Genomic DNA, 19741 nt, shown 5'->3' with positions numbered 1-19741 from the left:
CCCACAGATGATAAGATGGTAAATAGCTCCAATTTTTTTAAAAAAGTGGTTTTATGGACTAAGCCGCAAGGCCCTAAACAAGCCAAAAGAAATCGAAACACTGACCTTGTTAGATCCTGTTCCATTTTTCAATGCACCAGCATTTCCACCCTGTGCTGAAGGTGCTAACATGTGGCTGTGGCACAGCAGCACAGATGTCAGTTACTCTTCAGTACATTATCCAAGAGCCTGGGCAGTCAGTATTTGTGTGTTATTCAACCACAGCTGCATCTTGCATCAAGACCATCAACACTGAAGTACGTGTACTTTGGCAGTGTTTATTGTATGGTAATCAAAGACCCTGGCTAATGTGCCTTTTTTTAAAACCCAGAACAGCAGTCAACTGTATCAATCAACCCAGCAAAAATCAGCTAAATAGGCATAAATCAAACCCAGAATGTTTTAGTCTATTCTCAGTTAGCCTTGAGGTTAACAAGTTAAGTCATTGTATTTCCATGTTTAAAATCAAAACTTGTAAAGACTTACCCTACAGGCCGGATGACACCACAGCTCCGGTGCCCCATGCTCCTCATTCTCCACTTTTAGCTGTTGCCACGTCCAAGGTATGCTGTTCATGTGTAGCAACCAGGCATCCTTAAACAGCTGTTTCAGAGCAACAATTCAACAAGTTTTAATATATACAGAAAAAGCATGCTGACATCGTTATTTAGTAGTCTGGACCCAATCAGCAAATAATTAACACACAGCACGTACTACCCTCAGCCCAATCTATTACAGTTGGGAGAAGTCTACCAGGTTGATGTTTATATCCGTGAAGTACTGAACTGTAGCATTTTAAATCTGGTACAGTTCCTCCATGTAACTGAGATATACCTCTTACATCTACAGAAGTTGAACATGTACAATTCTATGTATGCGTCTTATGTAAGAGACAATACAGTAGTTTATTCTCTAAATTCCTACGAAGTCCAACAGAGCCCAAACTAAGCCATCAGTAAGCTGTTATACTGTCATTCATTAAATGCAGACAACATAGAACTGGAAAGAGACTAAGCGTAACGCTGGGGCCACTAGATTTATAACTTAGTCAATGGCGTTCTTTGTTGATCCGCAGATGTTTCATCAGTGCAGTCTCCAGGTTTTTAAACTCGGCGGGAAACACAACAGCGCTTCATCGGAGGTTGCACTGATGATGTTACCCAGCAGGGTAATGAAACATCTGCAGAACAAAGAATTAGCTCAGCGAGCCAACTAACCACAACGTCCACAAATTGAGTTACAAACCTACTCCAAAACCTTAGATGGCCTTCTACACGTATAGTACAATTAAGATTATTGCCTCCATTCCACTGGTGTTTATTTTTACGCAACCTTTAAACAATGGTTTAACTACAGGGGCTTTCAAAACTAAACTAAAAATCAAAATTAATAGTATGATTTTAAATTATGTGAAGTTATAGTCTCAGCATATCAATTTGTCAAAAAGTATTGACCCATTCAAAATTTGCTTATTACTGAATTTCCAAACACATTAAAGGCAGAAAACAATGAAAGGTTTAAGTTAGGTTCTTAAAGGCTAATTTCCTAATTTCTATACAACAATATTTGCAAACCTCATCACATTCCTAGTCCAAGCTCTAGGAGTGGTAAGTAGAGAGAAAATGCATCAATACAGCAAAATAAGACAGATACTCACTGCATTGGGTCCACCACAGCCTCCCAGGATCAGGATGGTTTCATGATCAATAATAATCTGGAAAAAAATTAAAACCTCTCTTTGGTAAATTAAGGCCATTGTCCATTTTAAACTACAGAGAAGTTACATTAATTATTTGCTCTTGACAGCTCTTCTCTAAAGTTACTGTTAAAATATAGGACACATTTCATAGTGTGAACAAATTGACCCATTAAATCAAAGATAAAACTGTGTCCCATTGCAAGTCAATAAGATACTGTATGATTTTGAACAGAGGTGGACTGATAAGCTTAATCTTTTCTTACTGAAATTTATTGTTTAAATTCTAAATTTCAACCAAGCTTAAGCAGAAATACCTCAAGCTCTCATAGGGTGTGCAACCGAAGTTAGCTAATTAAAGAAATTACCTTGAACTGGTTTCTTTGTACCTGGTGCTGAGCTAACTCAGAGCACATAAGTGGTATCTCAGTGCTGGGAGCTCAATGAGCAAGGGAGTTAGTGTGAGGAGGTGCTTCTTTGCTTTTTCCATTTTTTTCACACTAAGAATTGGTTCTTACTGTACTACAGGGAAAGGTGTTAACTGTTTGGTGAGTATCTGGTAGGTGTTATGGTCTACTAAATTCCTAATGTGTAAATTACCAAAGTTGTTAGCAGGAAGGCTAACAAAATATATGAAAATTGGTAAAGACATAATTGTAAAAAAATCAGTTAATTAGAATCCAGTAAGGATGGCAGGACCTGTGATGTACCATGGTTATGGCATTTGAAATCTCTTCGATATCAATATGATTCGGGGAATCAGATCTGCAATATATGTTTGCAGCTCAAGGACCTTCACCTCAGATTCAATCAGCTGGAGGCCATGTTGCAGAAGAAGCAACACAGCAGGGAAGGACAACGCTATCTGGATGTTTTGCACCAGGAGGTACAGAATATTATGATTTGATCAATAATCAAGCATAGGGGAGTGAGGCTGTAGCCAAGGCAGGTAAGGGAATCAAGGCAGGAATGTAGGATCCACAGGCTTTGCAACTGACCAATAGTTTTGTGTATTTCTTTTCAGCTTGTCCAGATGTGGGAGCTGCAGGCAAAAAGAGCTAATTGACCATGGCACCACTGTAAAGGAAATTGTTCGAAATAGGAGGGCAAAAAGGGATACTGTGACATTAGGGGACAATATGATAAAGGGGATTGACACAGATCTCTACATCAAGGAGCAAGTGTCTAGAAGGCTTCATAGTCTGCCAATTGCCAGGGTTCAGGATACCTGCTCAGGTGGGCTGGGACGTTAAACATCTTCAAGGCAGAAATTTATAAATTCTTGATCCTGCAAGGAATTAAGGGCTACGGGGAGAGTGCGGGTAAGTGGAGTTGAAATGCCCATCAGCCATGATTAAATAGCGGAGTGCGCTCGATGGGCCGAATGGCCTTACTTCCACTCCTTTGTGTTGTGTTCTTATGGCTTGAGAGGAATTTATTGTGGGAGGGGGAGGATCCATGTGACATGGTCCATGTACAAACCAACAACTCAAACAGGAGAATGAAAGACCTTCTGCATACTATGACGAGCTAGGCAGCAAATAAAGCAGAAACTTTAAGGTAATGATTTCTGGATTGCTACCCAAGCCACTGGAGTCAATGGAAGTCCAGTGGCAAGTATTTAAGGGATATTTCAGAATACACAAATAAGATACATTCCAAACAGAAACAAAACTTATAAAGAAGTGGACCCATGATTAACTAAAGTAATTAAAAATATTATAAACTGTACAGTTTTCAAAATGTAAAAGCATTCAATTGTGCATGATTGGTAGATGGTCAAAAGATTGGCAGAAACTTAAAAAAAAGCAAAGAATGATCAAAAGATTAATAAGAAAACAGAGAAAGAAAGCTAGCCAGAAATATAAAAAATGTACAGTAGTAACTTCTACAGACAGTTATCTCTTTTCTTTTTTAACTAAGTGAGCATCAGTCCAACAGAAAAGGTAGAGAATAGAAGATATCAGATGAATTGAACAGGTGTTCTGCATTAGTCTTCACTACAGAGGTTATAAGTAACATCCGCAAATTAGCTGTAAATCAGGAAATGGAAGAGAAGAAGGAACTCAAGAAAATCACAAACATCAGGGAAGTAGTACTGAGCAAACTGTAGAAAGCGCAGTTTGACAAGGCCTCAGATTCTGATGGATTTCACCACAGAGCAGTAAAAGAAGAGGCTAGAGAAATAGTTGATGCATTGATTTTAATTCATCCAAATTCCCTAAATTTGGGGATAGTTCCATTCAATTGAAATATAATGAACATAATTTTATTCACCATGGAGGGAGACAGAAAGCAGCAAACTCCAATAACTCACAGGGAAAATGTTAATAAGTTATTTAATGTGTTACAGAAGTGCATTTTTAAAAATTCAAGGTAATCAGGCAGAAACAACATAGATTTGTAAAAGGAGAATCATGTGTGAGTAATGTATTGGTGTTCTTTTAAGTAACACCTGCTGTGGATAAAGAGGAACTTGTGCAAGTCCTACGCCAGTAATTCCAGAAGGCAATTAACAAAGCACCACATCAAAAGTCATTCCGGCAGGGAGGTAACATACTGGGATGCTTAGATAACTGGCTTGCTAATAGGAAATAGAGTAAGGATTAAGAGGTCAAATTCTGGTTGGCAAGAAGTAACAAGTGGTATGCTGCAAGGATCACTGCTGGAGCTTCAATATTTTATGATTTATATAAATACATAAGATGAAGGGACTAAATTTATGGTGGCTAAATTTGGTAATCACATAGATAGGTAAGAAATGGAGTTGTGAAGAGGGATAAAGGCGGCCACAAAGGGTCAAAGATAGGTTACGTAGGTGGAAAATGAGGATAATGTGGGAAAATGTGGAACTGTCCATTTTGGCGAGAAGAATTTTTTAAAAACCATATCTAAACTGTTGGGGATTGCACAGCTCTGAGATACAGTGAGATCTGGGTATCTTAACACATGAATTGTAAAAGGTTAGTCAGCAGGAACAGAAGTAATTAGGAAAGATAACAATGTTATCTTCTATTGTGAGAGGTGTTAAATGAGTGTACTTCAGTCACACAGGACATTGGTGAGACCACATCTGGAGGATTGTGTACAGTACTGATCTGCTCATTTAAGGAAGGATGCAAATACGTCAGAAGTAGTTCAGAGAAGACTGAATAGACAGGTACCTGGAATGGGCAAATTGTTTTATGAAGAAAAGTTACATAGGACAGGCTTGGGTCTGCTGGAGTTTAGAACAGTAAGAGGTAACTTAATTGAAATGAACAAGATCCTGAAGCATCTTGATGGATGGAAGTGAGACAGGTTTACTCTAGAGGAAATCTAGAACTATGGATCATTGTTCAAAAATAAGAAGTTACCATTTAAGACAGAGACGGGAAGACATGTTTTCTGACCAAAGGGTATGAATCCTTAGATCTCTTCTTCAAAAGGTGCTGGAAGCAGAATCTTTTAATATTTATAAGACAGAGGTGATAGATTCTTGATAGGCAACCATGGCGGAGGAGACTTAAGGTGCAGTGTGGCCTACTCCCACTCCTAATTGGTATATTCCTATTGTACACCTTGCATTACAGTTCTCTTACTTTGTAGAGATCTAAGCAAAGAATATTTGGATATATATTTAAAATTATAGAAAACAATCTGTAATTTATGTTGCCTTTCACAGTCCCAGAACATTTCAAAGTGCTCTGCAGCCATTTTAAATTCTTACGAAGTGTGTCACTTTATAATACAGGGCAAGAAGCAAATTATTGCGCACAGCAAGATCCTATGAGGCAATGACTTGCTACTTTGTTTTAGTAATTTTGGTTGAAGGAAAATATTGGCCAGGAATGCACCTCACCCAAAAAAGCAGAATATCTTACAATGCAGCTCTCCTTCATTATGGCAGCAAGTAACAGCATATATTTTGCATTCAAATCTCAAGGTGAGACTTAAATCCGTTACATTCTGGCTCAGAAAGGAGAATGCTGCCATGGAGCCAAAACAGACAACTTCCAATATTTCGCTATTCCTGCTTTACTGGGATGCGCACGGTGAGGAGAGAAAACAAACAACCCATTTATCAATAACATCTCAAAGTAAAGGTAACTGGTACTGAGAAACTTTTTTTTAAAGAGAAGACAAGATGGCTCATGCTAAACCTGCACAGTACTAGCATATATAACTCTGTGCCTTGAAATGATTTTATAATTCTACATGGGTGAGAAAACAAGAGGCATGAAAGGATAAGAGAATCAAAAGTAACATGGTGAAAAGGAGATAAGGTAATGAGGAGAATAGAAGAAAAGTAAAATATAAGGGAATAAAGTTAAGATAAAACTATAAAATGAAACAAAATTAAAGAAATTAGGCGCAAGAAAGAACAAATCTTTTCCTGGTATTCTTACTGAAATGGAAGGAAGTGAAACTAGGCCAAGATGAGGTTGTGGTCACGTCATTTTCGAACCTGTTAAATAGATACCAGATGACCTGATGAAGCTACCTCTACATAAGCATTTAATTACCCTACTGTATCATGTAGATTCACAATATCGTCTCTTGTCACATTTAAACTTTAAATTTTCTTTAAAATAGCTTGCGTCACTGATAAAAAAGGAATATCTTACAATTAAATAGGACAGTACTCTATATATTGGGATGAAAGATAAACCTATGATATACAGCACCCGGGTAAAATCAGTTCCTTGGTTGGACAAATGTTTAATCTCAGATAACCTTCTGATATCCTATCAATTAACTACAGAAATTTGAATTAGAATGATGCCAATAAAGGTCACATCTCAAATGCACATTTCTCACAGCATCAACAAAAAAGTAGCACACACTGAACAAGACATTATCAATACCAGGCCTCTCTCTTCCTCTTACCTGGGACTGCCCACCCCTTGGATGGGGCATACTACCCGATGTCGCTGGTTTGGACCAAGCCCATTGCTCCATATCCAGTATCCAGACCTCGTTACTCCTGAACAGTTAGAACAGTGCAAGGCAGGATAGAAATACAAAAAGTAGGTTAGCAGATAATGCAAAGATGAAGACAGGAAGAGCAACAAATGAGTGAATCAAAAGAAGAAATAAAGTAATAATGAGGCAAAGCAAGAGTAATAGAACAATCAACAAACAAGGTCATTGAAGTTTAAACTATGACAGAATGTGCACAAAGTATAATGCATAGGTGACCTACAGTGGACCTGAATGTTTATTGCATAATTTCAAGATAACACATAAAAGTGATCACAGTATGCATTTGAATTGAATCATGGCTACTGAACCTAATCAACGAGAAAACGTACTGACAGGCAGCAAGTGCCTTTCACCTTAACCAGGATTCCATCTACTGCTTCAATTTCTAAGTGTTGAGATAGCTGGTCACTCAAGAGCTAGATTGGTAAAAGCTGATAACAGATCCCTCAGCACGAATTAACTTGTAAAAGCTCACCAGAAATACTAGCTCTGTAAAAGGCTTATCATTTGATGTTTTGACAATATCATGCTTCATATGCAGCTCTTGAATAGAAATTATACTTGCAGTTCCTGACACAATGGCAACCCAATCCCAGTGGTGCCACTGAGACTGAAGCTTGTCAACTCCACAGAGAAGTATGTGTGAGATCAAAAATCAGGTGGATCATGTCAAGCAGCTCTTGGAAAACTCTGGCAGTCAATTTTTGGAAACCAAAGAACAATGTGAACAGAACACAAACTAGATGAGCCATTGTAGGCGACAAAACACATTGTAGGTAACCCCCATTTTGACCCCAAAATACCCTCAAGAGTGAGAAGGGACACATTTAAAGGGTGGGCCAATCAAAATACTGGTCTCATTGCAAAACCTCAGCACTGAATAGTTTCTAATTCTACTCAAACTCTCTAAACATACATACATTTGTCGAGAGCCTAATGATCCTCCAAATACAATCATTTTATCTCCAATTACAGAGGATGAGTGACCAGCCATTGGAGGAGGTCCATGAGTTGTTACAATACAGTTCCACCTAATAGGAAAGAGAAAGAGAAGGCATTTGCTGAACGGAAATTTTCACAAACCAACCACATGTTCAGGCATTATCCAAAACTCCAGCAAGGAGACATTAAGAGCAATTTTCTCTAGTTGATTTCAACCAGAGATACAACAACATTATGTGCACCTAGGCTAATAAGAAAATCAGTTTACATTCCATACATCAAGTGAACCCCGGTGTTAACTGTTGATTAAAAACTCTTGGTTTCTTGTGAACTCCAGAGACCAGCATGGTAATATCTACCATTCAGCCTAACACATGAAAAATGGCTATGAGAAACTGGAAGGTGTGTGGCCTTCCTAGAAAATGGCCCAGAGCTGCCCCATCTTAGAAAGACTGAAGATGCAAGTCAGCCATGTGACATGCTCCATATATGCTAACATTGATTCTTTTTGCTCCAGAAAGACTTGCCAGATGCACTGGTATGTAACAATTTATTTTTGCTTCAAGGAAACACTATGAACTTGTGCTTGGTTCTAATATTTCTTGGGCTTAGTGTGCTTCAGCTTTCGGTGGGTTTTAAAAAGCAAACAAGAAAAGGAAACTTGCCAATTAAGTCAAAAGTAGCAGCGCCATTACAGTGGATCTCACTTGTAATTAGACAGACAGGACAGATTTTTCTGCAGTTGCATGATTACTAGATTCATTTAAAGCAGTAAAACAAGTACATTCTCTCAAAATAATATTTAACACAAGTTGTTTTATTAAGATCCAGGCCTAAGAAGTCTCACACATACAGTAGCATATTAAACAATAATGAAATCTTTACCAGTTTTTGGAAGGCGAGTAAGTATGTATTTCATCAAAAAACCTCTCAGGTTGATGTAGAGGATAGGGGCTTGGCCTGGTCCAGCCTCCAAACAACACTAGAAGGTCTTTGTACACCACCAATGTAGCTCCAGCCTTTGGAGAAGGATAGGAACCTGCCAGAAATAGGGAGGGGGAAAACAGTCATGCTTCTTTGAAAAACAACCAAACAAACCTACAGATACATGTTAAGGTATCATGTACTGCATGTTAGAACACGGAACAATACAGCAAAGAAACAGGCCTTTCAGCCCACCATGTCTCTGCTGACCATTATGCTATCCTAAACTAATCCCATCTGCCTGCACATGGTCCATATCCTTCTATTCTCTGCCAGTTCACATGCCTTTTTAAATTACTCTTAAATTTTGCTAATCATATTTGCTTCTACCACCTCCCCTGGCAGCATATTCCAGGTACCTACCACCCTGTGTACAAGAGAATCTTTTTTATGTCTCCTTTAAATTTACCCTCTCACTTTAAACTTATTTTCCCTTGTGTTTGATTTTCCATCATGGAAGAGAAACCCCAACTATCCACTCTATCCATGCCATTCATAATTTTATATGCTTCTATCAAGTTGGCCTTTACCTCCAACACTCTAGCAAAAAGAATCCAAGTTTGTCCAACCTCTCCTTATTGCTAATAAAGAGAAAGTCAAATTCAATGTCTGGCCTGTGCTTAGCTAGTTAATAGCAGGGTCAATATCAGGCAGCTATTACAACTAGCCTGAGTGGCAAATAATGCTTGGGACAAGGAAAGGACAGAAATAATGCAAAAATATCAGCAGGATCCTACTCAGTGAGTCCATCTGGAAGACTAGCATGTACCAATATTGATTAAGAACAAGATCAAGCTAGACTACTTTATTCTCCATTGCAAGACAACATGATTGCACTCAGTATGTAGTCTGATTTAAAAAAGAATCACCATCTGTGTATGGTATGAGACTACCTGTGCAACTGGATCTAGCAAGGGAAATAATTTCACAAATAGTTTTCATTCTACAATGATTACTGGAGTACTATTTGTGCTCAAAAGTAATACTGAGATAGGTCAAACTGAATATATCTTTATGAATTCCTAGGATGCAGATGACATTGGCAGACAATGGTTCCATTAAGCTGCATCGTTGTGCAATCTTAAGGACAGTGCAGTGCAACAATCTGGCTGCATACAGCGAACAGAAATTAATGCCACATTCTGTGTCCAGTTCAACCTGCAATCTTTATGACAATCCATGATTGTACTCGAGGACACAAGGATTGTGACGTATCAACAGTAATCGAACTGCATGTGTTCAGGTCCGAATGCTGTGAGGCTTGCAAGTAGTGGTGCTCCCATTATAATGAAGGTCTTGGCCTTCTTGATGCTAGATAGTGCAAGTTTGAGACATGCTGTCAAAGTAACTTTGCTGAGTTACTAAAGTGTATCCTGTAGATAATAAGTACAGCATCTGAACCTCAATCAAGCTGATAGCTCCGGTCTGGACGCTGTCTTACTTGGTGCTGAGATTCATGCAGGTTTCTGCAGCTACACCCATCCATAATTTTTGCTGTAAGGGGGAATGGTGATCCATGTGATAAAAAAAATGGGTCATGATGAAGATACGCATGGTGTAGTTAAGCTGCTGATTAGTGGTAGCAACACCCCACTCCACACCAAGACATTATAGACATTTGAAGGTGAGGGGGAAGAAGTTGGATCCTATCTTGCATGATAAAGCCTAGCACACAACTTACATAAACATTACCAGCCATTTGCCAGCCCAAATTATAAAAAACTTACAGGACATTAATCATGGACAAATAATTAGTTAAAGCCATTGACCAAGTGATAAACTGGATAATCCTTGGATAAACAAATTCAAAATTGGATTGAAAAGCTACTTACTATTTTGCACCCTGTAAATCATATCACAGTCCCTCAGACAGAAAGACGTGGTGTCATTTCCATCATATCTCACATATACAATTTCCAAAAAAAAATTCACACAACTTGCAAATTACAATCAGCATGACCTACTCGCGCACTTGGAACAGTCACATTTTATTTGGCTCTGCCACTCATTTGTTTCTTGGCTATTAATTACAGTCTAGTTAAGGCATATTTTATCTGTGAGTCACAACAATTTTACAAAATACAAGCAATTATGACAAAAAAATTCTAACATGTACATTCTATTTTAAGGGAGTCGCAGTAGAGCCCAATCTCCTCCCCAGTACACATAATTATCTGATGTTTTTAGGACGCCAGAAGTTTACCAACAGATTTGCATTGTTATCTTGAGAATACGTATAGAATGGTTTGAAAACCTCCAGTTGTAAGTCAATGACTGCCTGTAAATAAATCTTACATTGTTACAGACAAATATTGAACACAGAATTTCAAATAAGATCAATGCTAGAGAGTTTACAAAGTGATGTAACACAGCACTTTCTTGTAATGAATACTCGTGGCCAATAATCATCCGGACAATTTTTAATAAGTATTTATTTGAATGTTCTAATGGATTGCATTATAATCTTATTCCTACCTTTTTCTTTAGAATTATACAAACCAGGATTAAGACAAATAACTTTGGTAATAAAAACAGTGCTAGAGAAATTCAACAGGTCTGACAGCTTCAATTTCAATATGACCAAAGACGATGTTAACTGTTTCGTTCATGAAAAATATTGTCAGACCTGTTTTCTCCAGCATTTTGTGTTTAGTTCAGATTTCCAGCACCTGTAGTACTTTGCTTTTACACAAAAATTTGTTTTTTTCAGATACAAATGAATAAAAACTAGCTTAAGACAACAAATGAAGTTTAAAAAAAATTGAATTGTTTCAGTCAAAACTGCAGCAAGAAGTATATTGTTAAAAAATGTTTCCAAGGGATGCAGGCCAAGGCCAGCATTACCCATGTCTCCTTAACTAAGGGACTTGGTTGGGCCATTCGGAAGGCAGTCAAGACTCAACCATGTTGTTGACAATTTGAAGTCACATGTGGACCAACACAGGTAAGGGTCACAGCTTTTCTTGCCTAAAAGACATTAGTCAACCACAGCTTCTGAAAATCAGTCATTTTCATCACCACCTTCACTGATTTGAGCCGTTTACACCAAATTTATGGATTGAATTTATATTCTATCAGTTAGCATGAAGGGATCTGAACCTGTGGCCCCAGAGGATAAGCCTGGACCTTTCCTTTATTGTCCAATGAAATTACCAATGTGCCACCATTTCCTATTAACATACAACACTGAGAAACAGACAAAGCATGTTGAAACCACGGGGAAGAATCGTGGAGCAAAACTAGCAAGACCACAAAGGTAAACATCTAACAAATAAAATCAGGACACACTAATGTAAAACTTCACAAGTTTTCAAGAAGTCAAGAACTCAGTGTCACTGAAGATGCTGTTCTGCAAACACTGAAACATGAATCTAAATTATGTCCGACAGACAGTGTTAAAACACAGACAGAAGGATATTTAATGGAGTGTTGGATTCTTTTAAATAAACATGGGTAGCCATGACAACAGGCTGAATCTCAGTTGTTGCTTAGTGAATAAATCAATGCTCAGTGACTGACAGCAGAGTGCCCTTGTCTGTATTCTCTTGAAGCAAGAAGATATTCTTGGGGTAAAGCATTTCTGGTGAAGAGTTCTTTCCTACAATATTTCTTAAACAGGTAAGCAAAGCAATACCCAGGAGATTTACGTAATTTTAAAAATGGCATTACCCTTCCATCTGGCATTTCCAGACAAACTAAATTTTATAACTCAATCTTTTTTCAGAAATGCAAAACGCGATTAAGGAGTGATTTGCTCTGATTTCAGCTCAGATTTATATACCAACTTATTCTCAAAACAATTTTTTCTCTGTTGTGTCAGGGATGGAGGACTAAACAGAATCAAGTTCACACTTCTAGTGCAAAAAAAAACTCTGCGTGGGGTGGCTACAGATGCAAAACAGTACCTTCCAGACTTTGTTAATGGAGCAAACCCACACTGCCATAATAAAATGTTAGTTTATCAGGGAAAACAAAAGTCTGGTTTTATTGTTTGCTCACAGGAATTAAAGATCTGTGCTCTGAATGAATTTAGGAGAAGTCAAGTGAACAGATAAAGCAAAACCAAACTGAACTACACTCCGCTTTCCAACAGGTAGCTACCTCAATCATAGAAGCAAGATTAAATCATCAATTCAATTTTTATCCTTTGTTAAATATGATGTTAAGAGGAATAACAATTATTGACCCCAAAGCTGCCCTCAAATGATGAGGGATATCAGTTAAGTTGTTATTTCTAATTATTATTCAATAAGTCCCAGTGAAAAGCATAGCTGTTTGAATAATGGGCAAAACTATGGCAGATAGCGTTCAATGTGGAAAGTGTGAAATCAGATTTAAGATTTAAAAGAATATCAGACTATTGAGGTTGGTTGGCTCGCTGAGCTGGTTTGTTCTTCCGCAGACGTTTTGTTACCGTGGTTGGTAACATCCTCAGTGTTCCTGCCAGGTGGGAAAACACACCGACATTTCAAAAGGGGCTGCACTGAGGATGTTACCAAGCACGGTAACGATACATCTGCACAATAACAAACCGGCTCGGGGAGCCAACCAACCTCCACAAGCCAAGCTACACATCTATTCCAAAACCTTAGAAATATCAGACTATTTTCTCAATTTTGAGAAACTAAGAACTAAAAGGCTCAAGCACAGAAATAAAAAGCTGCTGCAACAGTGCAAATGAAATAATTTAGTAAGGTCAATGCAATATTGGCCTTCATCCAAACAGGCTTGGATTACAAAGGGATGAAAATTATCAAGTCATACAGAGCACTGGTTAGACCCCATCTGCAGTACTACATTCAGTTCTGCCCATCTCACAAAGAGTACACTGGCCTTGGAAGGGTTTCAGCATAGATTTATAAAATGGTACCAGGGCTACAAGGGTTATAACAATAATAGCATGTTTCATAGATTAGGCTTGTATTCACTTGAGTACAGACAAATAAGGGTGATCTAATTAAAGTGTTTAAGATGATTGAAGGATTTGATAGGGTAGATAGGAAAGAAATTATTTCCTTTTTTTCGATAGTCCAGAACACACAAAACCTTAAGGATAGAGCTAGGCCATTCAAGGATGGTGTCAGAAAGCATCAAATTTCTTCTGAATTTCAATCCCCTTAAAGCAAATGTAAGAACATCCTCCAACTGCAGCAGTTAACGCTCCTTCCTGTGTTAAGCACATAGCAGCAATTTTGTACCGTACTTGCCCATGTAGTTTAGTCACAACGATCATTAAAAACAGTGATCCTTGGACTGTGGCCAAAATTGCAGGTCTATTTCAAGCAGGTCTACATTAAAATTTGAACTGACAACTTACCATCTCAACCATGTAGAACCAACATTTCCCTTACAAATAAAATATATATTACCTGAGAAAATTCTTTATCAAATAGCTCTGAACATTCTTTCACAGTATCTTCCAAACACACAAATTCAGTATCCAGAAGAACAAGGGCATATCAACACCACCACCAACAAAATTTGCTTCCGAGTGACACCTCATCCTGACTTGGGCCACAACTGCCATTCGCTCATTGTCACTCAGTCAAAATCCTGGAACTCCTCCCCTATTGGCATCAAAGGTGGACCTACGCCACACAGACTGCAGCAGTTCAAGCTGGTGCCTCACCATCACATTCTCAAGGGTGAATAGGAATGGACACTAATACTTCTCCTTGTCAGTAACACTCATCACGTGGATGTTAAAACATGCAACTTGCTGAACACGATGAAGGTTCAGTAACATTATTCTCTGGCTTCCAACATAAACTGTCAAATGAAGACTTTTCACATGCTTAAACAGAGCAATACAATTAATGGAAAAAAAAATCTGAAAAACCCAAATTATTTAAGCTCCATTTTACCAAATTCCAAACTTGAGAACATTCAACTGGAAGTAAATAAAAATTAATATAACATATGCTAACAATACAATGCACCATAAAAAGTACAATGCACCTGGATAAAAAAGGAAAATTAAATCCAACACAGCATGCAAAAAAGTCCAAAGCAGTGCAGAATAAATCCCAACATAGAACACAAGTAAGAAGTTGGTATAAAAGCATAATCTAAAACTAAAATGCAAATCCCATCACACCATTCCATATAAAACCCAATACATTTCTGATGAATACTGAAAGCAAAAGGCTACAACTCAAAACCGTGTTCAATCCAAAAACAGAACCAAACTAAACAATATTCAGAAAATCTAACTTAAATCAGCGCAAAATAATCAACTTAAAACATGAAATACAACATAACACAATTTAAAAACAATTTAAGGTAACAAAATATACAATGCAAAACAGAATCCATACCATGCACTGCAATTCCAATTCAGAATGAAATATGAGAAAGGACACCACAGAACCAAGTTAATGCAGTGAAAAACTCATTACAACATAGCACAAGTGTAATGCCACTGAAGATTATTAGTGATCCCTGAAGAGGGAGAGAGAAATCCGGAGAACTTATGCCACAGTCTGATAGTCATCTATTCACAGGGATATGGCAAAGGCACATGGAAAATCATAACATAGTTCAACATAATCAATGCAGAATTATGAAAGGGATTGTAACATATTCCCAAACAAGATAGTGGGACAAATCCTCAGGAGACATGCATTCAGATTCCACCATGACAGTTGTGGGGATCGAACTTCAACTAATCTGAAATCAAAAACTAATCTAGGTAATGATGGTCAAAAAATTAGCAGACTATCATTAAAACACTGTCTAATTCACTAATTCCTACCAAGGGAGAAAATCTGACATTCTGTCTGGTCTACATATGACTCCAGGCCCATACCTACCAATGGTATATCAACTCTTAACTGCGCTCAAAAACAAATCAAACAAGTCACTCAGTCATATCAAATTGTAGAAAAGTTGAAAACAACTGTGGTTGCAGAACTGCTGAGCTTCAAGGCAACTCATCATTACCCTCCAAAAAGGGATTAAAGATGGGCAACAAATGTTATGACATTCAAATTCCAAGACATTCAAATCCCGGGAAGAAGGAAAAGAAATTTGATCGGTTTGTTTCAGGATGTAAGGTGAAGAATAAATAAGGGTGCACCATTGGGTTTGATATTCAAAAAGTCCTTCACAAGTTGCTACAAAAAAATTAGGACTCATGCAACTGGGCTAATATTTAAGCATGGATTGTAGGTGTGTTAACAAACAAAAAACAGGAGGAATAAATGGTTAATTTTCATCTTGAGACACTATAACTTGTGAGTGGATCAGTGCATGAGCCACATTGATTTACAACCTAAGACAATGACTTGAAAAAGGGACATATTTACAGCCCATCAAGTTTGTAATCTCGCATACAGAACTACATGGGAAAGCAAGCTAAGAGTAAGATACGCAGTGGCTGCAAAAGGATATTATAGATATGTTAAAGTCAATGAGCTTGAATGAGATAGAAAAGAATATGGAGAAACGCAAAGTCATCTGATGTGGTAGGCAAAACACAAAAATATGTCGTTTAAAATGAAACGGGCTGGGTCCTCATTTACAACTCAGAGAAACTTAGCCTATAGATACAGCAGCAATTAAGAAAAAAAATTAAGCCTCTTAGAAAAGATGGCAGCATGAGACTAAAAGAAATCTCACTGTAATTTTAAAGGACTTTGGCAAAACCTCAGCTCAGGTACATTAAGTCCTTATCAGCCACTGACTTGCCAGCCACAGATCCACACATGTGTGAAGGTGGTCCCAGACACTACGTTTTGTTACCCTCCCATTGTCCTCAGCAAACTAATCATGCAGCTATCTTCCAGATTAAATCTTCATGCTTTCAAAAAGGATTGTAATCATTGGTTCCCTACAGTATTTGACCATCTAGGCCTATACTTACTCTCAGAACCATCAATTGCATCCTTAACCAGATATTCATCCAGCTCCCTTTTAGTATTTAGCATTTGCTGTTTTTGATCAGAGTCTGCTCCACATTAGATACTGCAGTGGGAAAATGTCAGTCTAATGTCAGAATGTTGCATTTCTGTCCCCTCGCTCTGTAATCACAATTTAAATTAACCTGATTACATACTGAAAGGCGTAAAATATGTAAAAAAGCATTTGTTCACATCAAGGAAAAACAGGAGATTTTAGGAGAAGGTAACAAGAATATATCAATGTTATGACTCTCTTTTGTAACATTTTAATTCTGGGTTCACGTTTCCTGCCATCTATCAATAATATCAAATACTTTAGCTTCCTTTGAAGACAGACTACCAAACCCTGCATGAAATATTGCGTCACCAACTCAAACTGGATCAAAATAGTCAATTTAAAATCACAAACAAATAGCTTGAAGATCAATTCTGGGACTGATTTTCCACTGATGATCAGAGATTTCAATAACCCCATCCAAATCTTAAATTTATCTACTTTCAATTCATCCAACATTTATCTAAAGAAAGCATTCTTGATAGTTACCAAGTTCAGTGAAGGTTGAACCATAAAGACAAGGGTAGTTCTAGCTGTTTCTCTCTATTGCAAGTTAGTCATTTGAACCAAATTTCTTCCCAGCTAGTAAGTCATCTTCCTTCCTGCAACAAGATTAATCTCATTCAGAGCAACTCTGTCTGTAACTTAACTTGCACCAAGTCCCACTCATCGATCCCTTTTGGGTTCACAGAAAGCATTATGCCACAAAAAAAAAGCCATTTTGCCCATTGTGCCTGCAGATTCTTCCAATGAGCATGATTACCAATTGCCAGTCTCCTGCTTTTTCCCCCAAATCTAATCAAATTAATCTTCTCATGTCCTCTAGAATTCTTCAATTGAACCTGCTTCCATCACGCTTCCAAACAGAACATTCTATGCCCTAACTACTCACAGTGGAAATAAAAAAATCTTGCATTTGCTTCTTCTGCAAATCTTTGAGGGGGGCAGGTCATGCCTCACAAGCCTTATTGAATTCTTTGAAGATGTGACAAAACACTTTGATGAAGGCAGAACAGTGATGAAGTGTATATGGATTTTAGCAAGGCATTTGATAACGTTCCCCATAGTAGGCTCATTCAGAAAGTAAGGAAGCTCGGTAATCAGGGAAATTTGGCAGTCCAATAGAAGATGGTAGTAGACAGAAAATGTTCAGCCTGGAGTCAGTGACCAGAGGTGTTCCACAGGAATCCGTTCTGGGACCTCTGCTCTTTGTGATCTTTATAAATGACTTGGATGAGGAAATGGAAGGGTGAGTTAGTAAGTTTGCCAATAACACGAAGGTTGGTGGAGTTGTGGATAGTGTGGAGGGCTGTTGTAGGTTGCAAAGGGACATTGACAGGATGCAGAATTTGGCAAAGAAGTGTCAGATGGAATCTATCCGGAAGAGTGTGAAGTGATTCATCGTGGAAGGTCGAATTTGAATGCAGAACACAGGGTTAATGGCAGGATTCTTGGCAGTCGGGAGGAACAGAGGGATCTTGGGGTCCACATCCATATATTCCTCAAAGTTGCCACCCAAGTTGATAGGGTTGTTAAGAAGGCATATGGAGGGTTGGCTTTTATTGGCAGGGGGGGATTGAGTTTAAGAGCCACAAAGTTATGCTGCAGCTCTATAAAACCCTGCGTAGACCACACTTGGAATCTTGCGTTCAGTTCTGGTCACCTCATTATAAGAAGGACGTAGAAGCATTAGACAGGGTGCAGAGGAGATTTACCAGGATACTGCCTCGAATGGAGGACAGGTCTTATGAGGAAAGGTTGAGGTAGCTAGGGCTTTTCTCATTGGAGTGAATGAGGATGTCAGGTGACTTGATAAAGATGTACAAGAGTGGATAGCCAGAGACTTCTGCCCAGGTCGGAAATGACTATCACGAGGGGGCATAATTTTAAGGTAATTGGAGGAAGGTATAGGGGAGATGTCAGAGGTAGGTTCTTTACATAGAATGATGGGTGCATGGAATGCATTGCCAGCAGTGGTAGTATAGTCAGATACATTAGGGGCATTTAAGTGACTCTTGGATAGGCACATGGATGATAATAAAATGAAGAGTATGCAAGTTAGTTTCGATCTTAGGGTAGGATAATAGGTCAGCTCATCACCATGGGCCAAAGGGCTTGTACTGTGACATACTGTTCTATGTTTTATTCTTTCTTCAAATCATTTAAACTTGTGCTTTCTGGGTCTGTGCTTTAACAAGCAGGAATGTTTTCTTCTTATTACACTATGCATGTCTCTCTCATGATTTTAAAAACCTCTACTAGACCTCCTCTTCGCCTTTTATCCAAGAAGAACAGTTCCAACTTAATCAGTCTATCCTTATAACTGAAACTTCTCATTCCTGGAACCATTCTTAAATTACTTCTGCACTCACTCCAATGCATTCACATTTTCCTATAATGTAGTGCCCAAAACTGTACACAGTACACCAGATGAGGTCTAACCAGCTTCTTATACAAGTTCAACACCATTTTCTTGCTCTTGTACACTATACTCCTATTAATAATGCCAAGGATACTATACACATTATTAATTGCTCTCTCCCAAAGCTCCTTAGACATCTAGTACAAGGGCAGCAGATATATGAGAACAATCATCTGCAGGTTCCTTTCGAATCCACTCATCATCCTTACTTGAAAATACATTACCATTCCTTCATTGTTGCTGTGTCAAAATCACCCCATTCTGTACTGTAGGTCTACCTGCAGATCATCAGCTGCAGCAGTTCACAAAGGCCGTACGCAACCAGCTTCTCAAGGGAAACTAGGGATGGGTAATTAATGCCTTCTGGCCAGTCACACCTATATCCCAGGAGTGAATAAAAAAAAGTTAATTTTGTTCAGTTTGGCTCAATAGCAGCACTCTCAACTACACGGCTGGGGACTCGAGTCACACTAAAACTCCTAAGTACATAATAGAGTCACACACTAATGTACAGCACTGAGAGAAAGCTGGATTGCAGGAGGATTTCGGCATAATGGTCCCCGACTACGCATTCAGATTTATGTACAAAACTTCTCCCAAAGTGGAACAGATGCCCTGGCTAAAACACAGCATATAACCAATTTGCATCTTCCTATAAAACAACAGCAAACATACTCTGAAAATAATTCCATGTTCGCAAAGCAGTCAGGATGCCCTACGGCAGCCACTACCTAAAT

At 38.3% G+C, this 19741-nt stretch overlaps 1 protein-coding gene across 3 annotated transcripts in view; it reads right to left on the bottom strand.

The window, feature by feature from the left end:
- Positions 1 to 19741, bottom strand: part of fbxo42 (F-box protein 42) — a 43898-nt gene that overhangs the window by 8629 nt on the left and 15528 nt on the right. For all 3 annotated transcript variants that reach the window (XM_048561279.2, XM_048561280.2, XM_048561281.2), the window contains exons 5-9: positions 8528 to 8681; positions 7621 to 7731; positions 6605 to 6701; positions 1697 to 1753; positions 526 to 642 (exon numbers count right to left, since the gene is read on the bottom strand). In XM_048561279.2, the coding sequence (XP_048417236.1) occupies positions 526 to 642; positions 1697 to 1753; positions 6605 to 6701; positions 7621 to 7731; positions 8528 to 8681 (536 nt within the window). The remainder of the gene's footprint in view (positions 1 to 525; positions 643 to 1696; positions 1754 to 6604; positions 6702 to 7620; positions 7732 to 8527; positions 8682 to 19741) is intronic.

This window comes from Stegostoma tigrinum, chromosome 28 (genome assembly GCF_030684315.1).
Source record: "Stegostoma tigrinum isolate sSteTig4 chromosome 28, sSteTig4.hap1, whole genome shotgun sequence".
NCBI lineage: Eukaryota > Metazoa > Chordata > Chondrichthyes > Orectolobiformes > Stegostomatidae > Stegostoma > Stegostoma tigrinum.
This window is presented reverse-complemented; position numbering and strand designations above follow the sequence as displayed.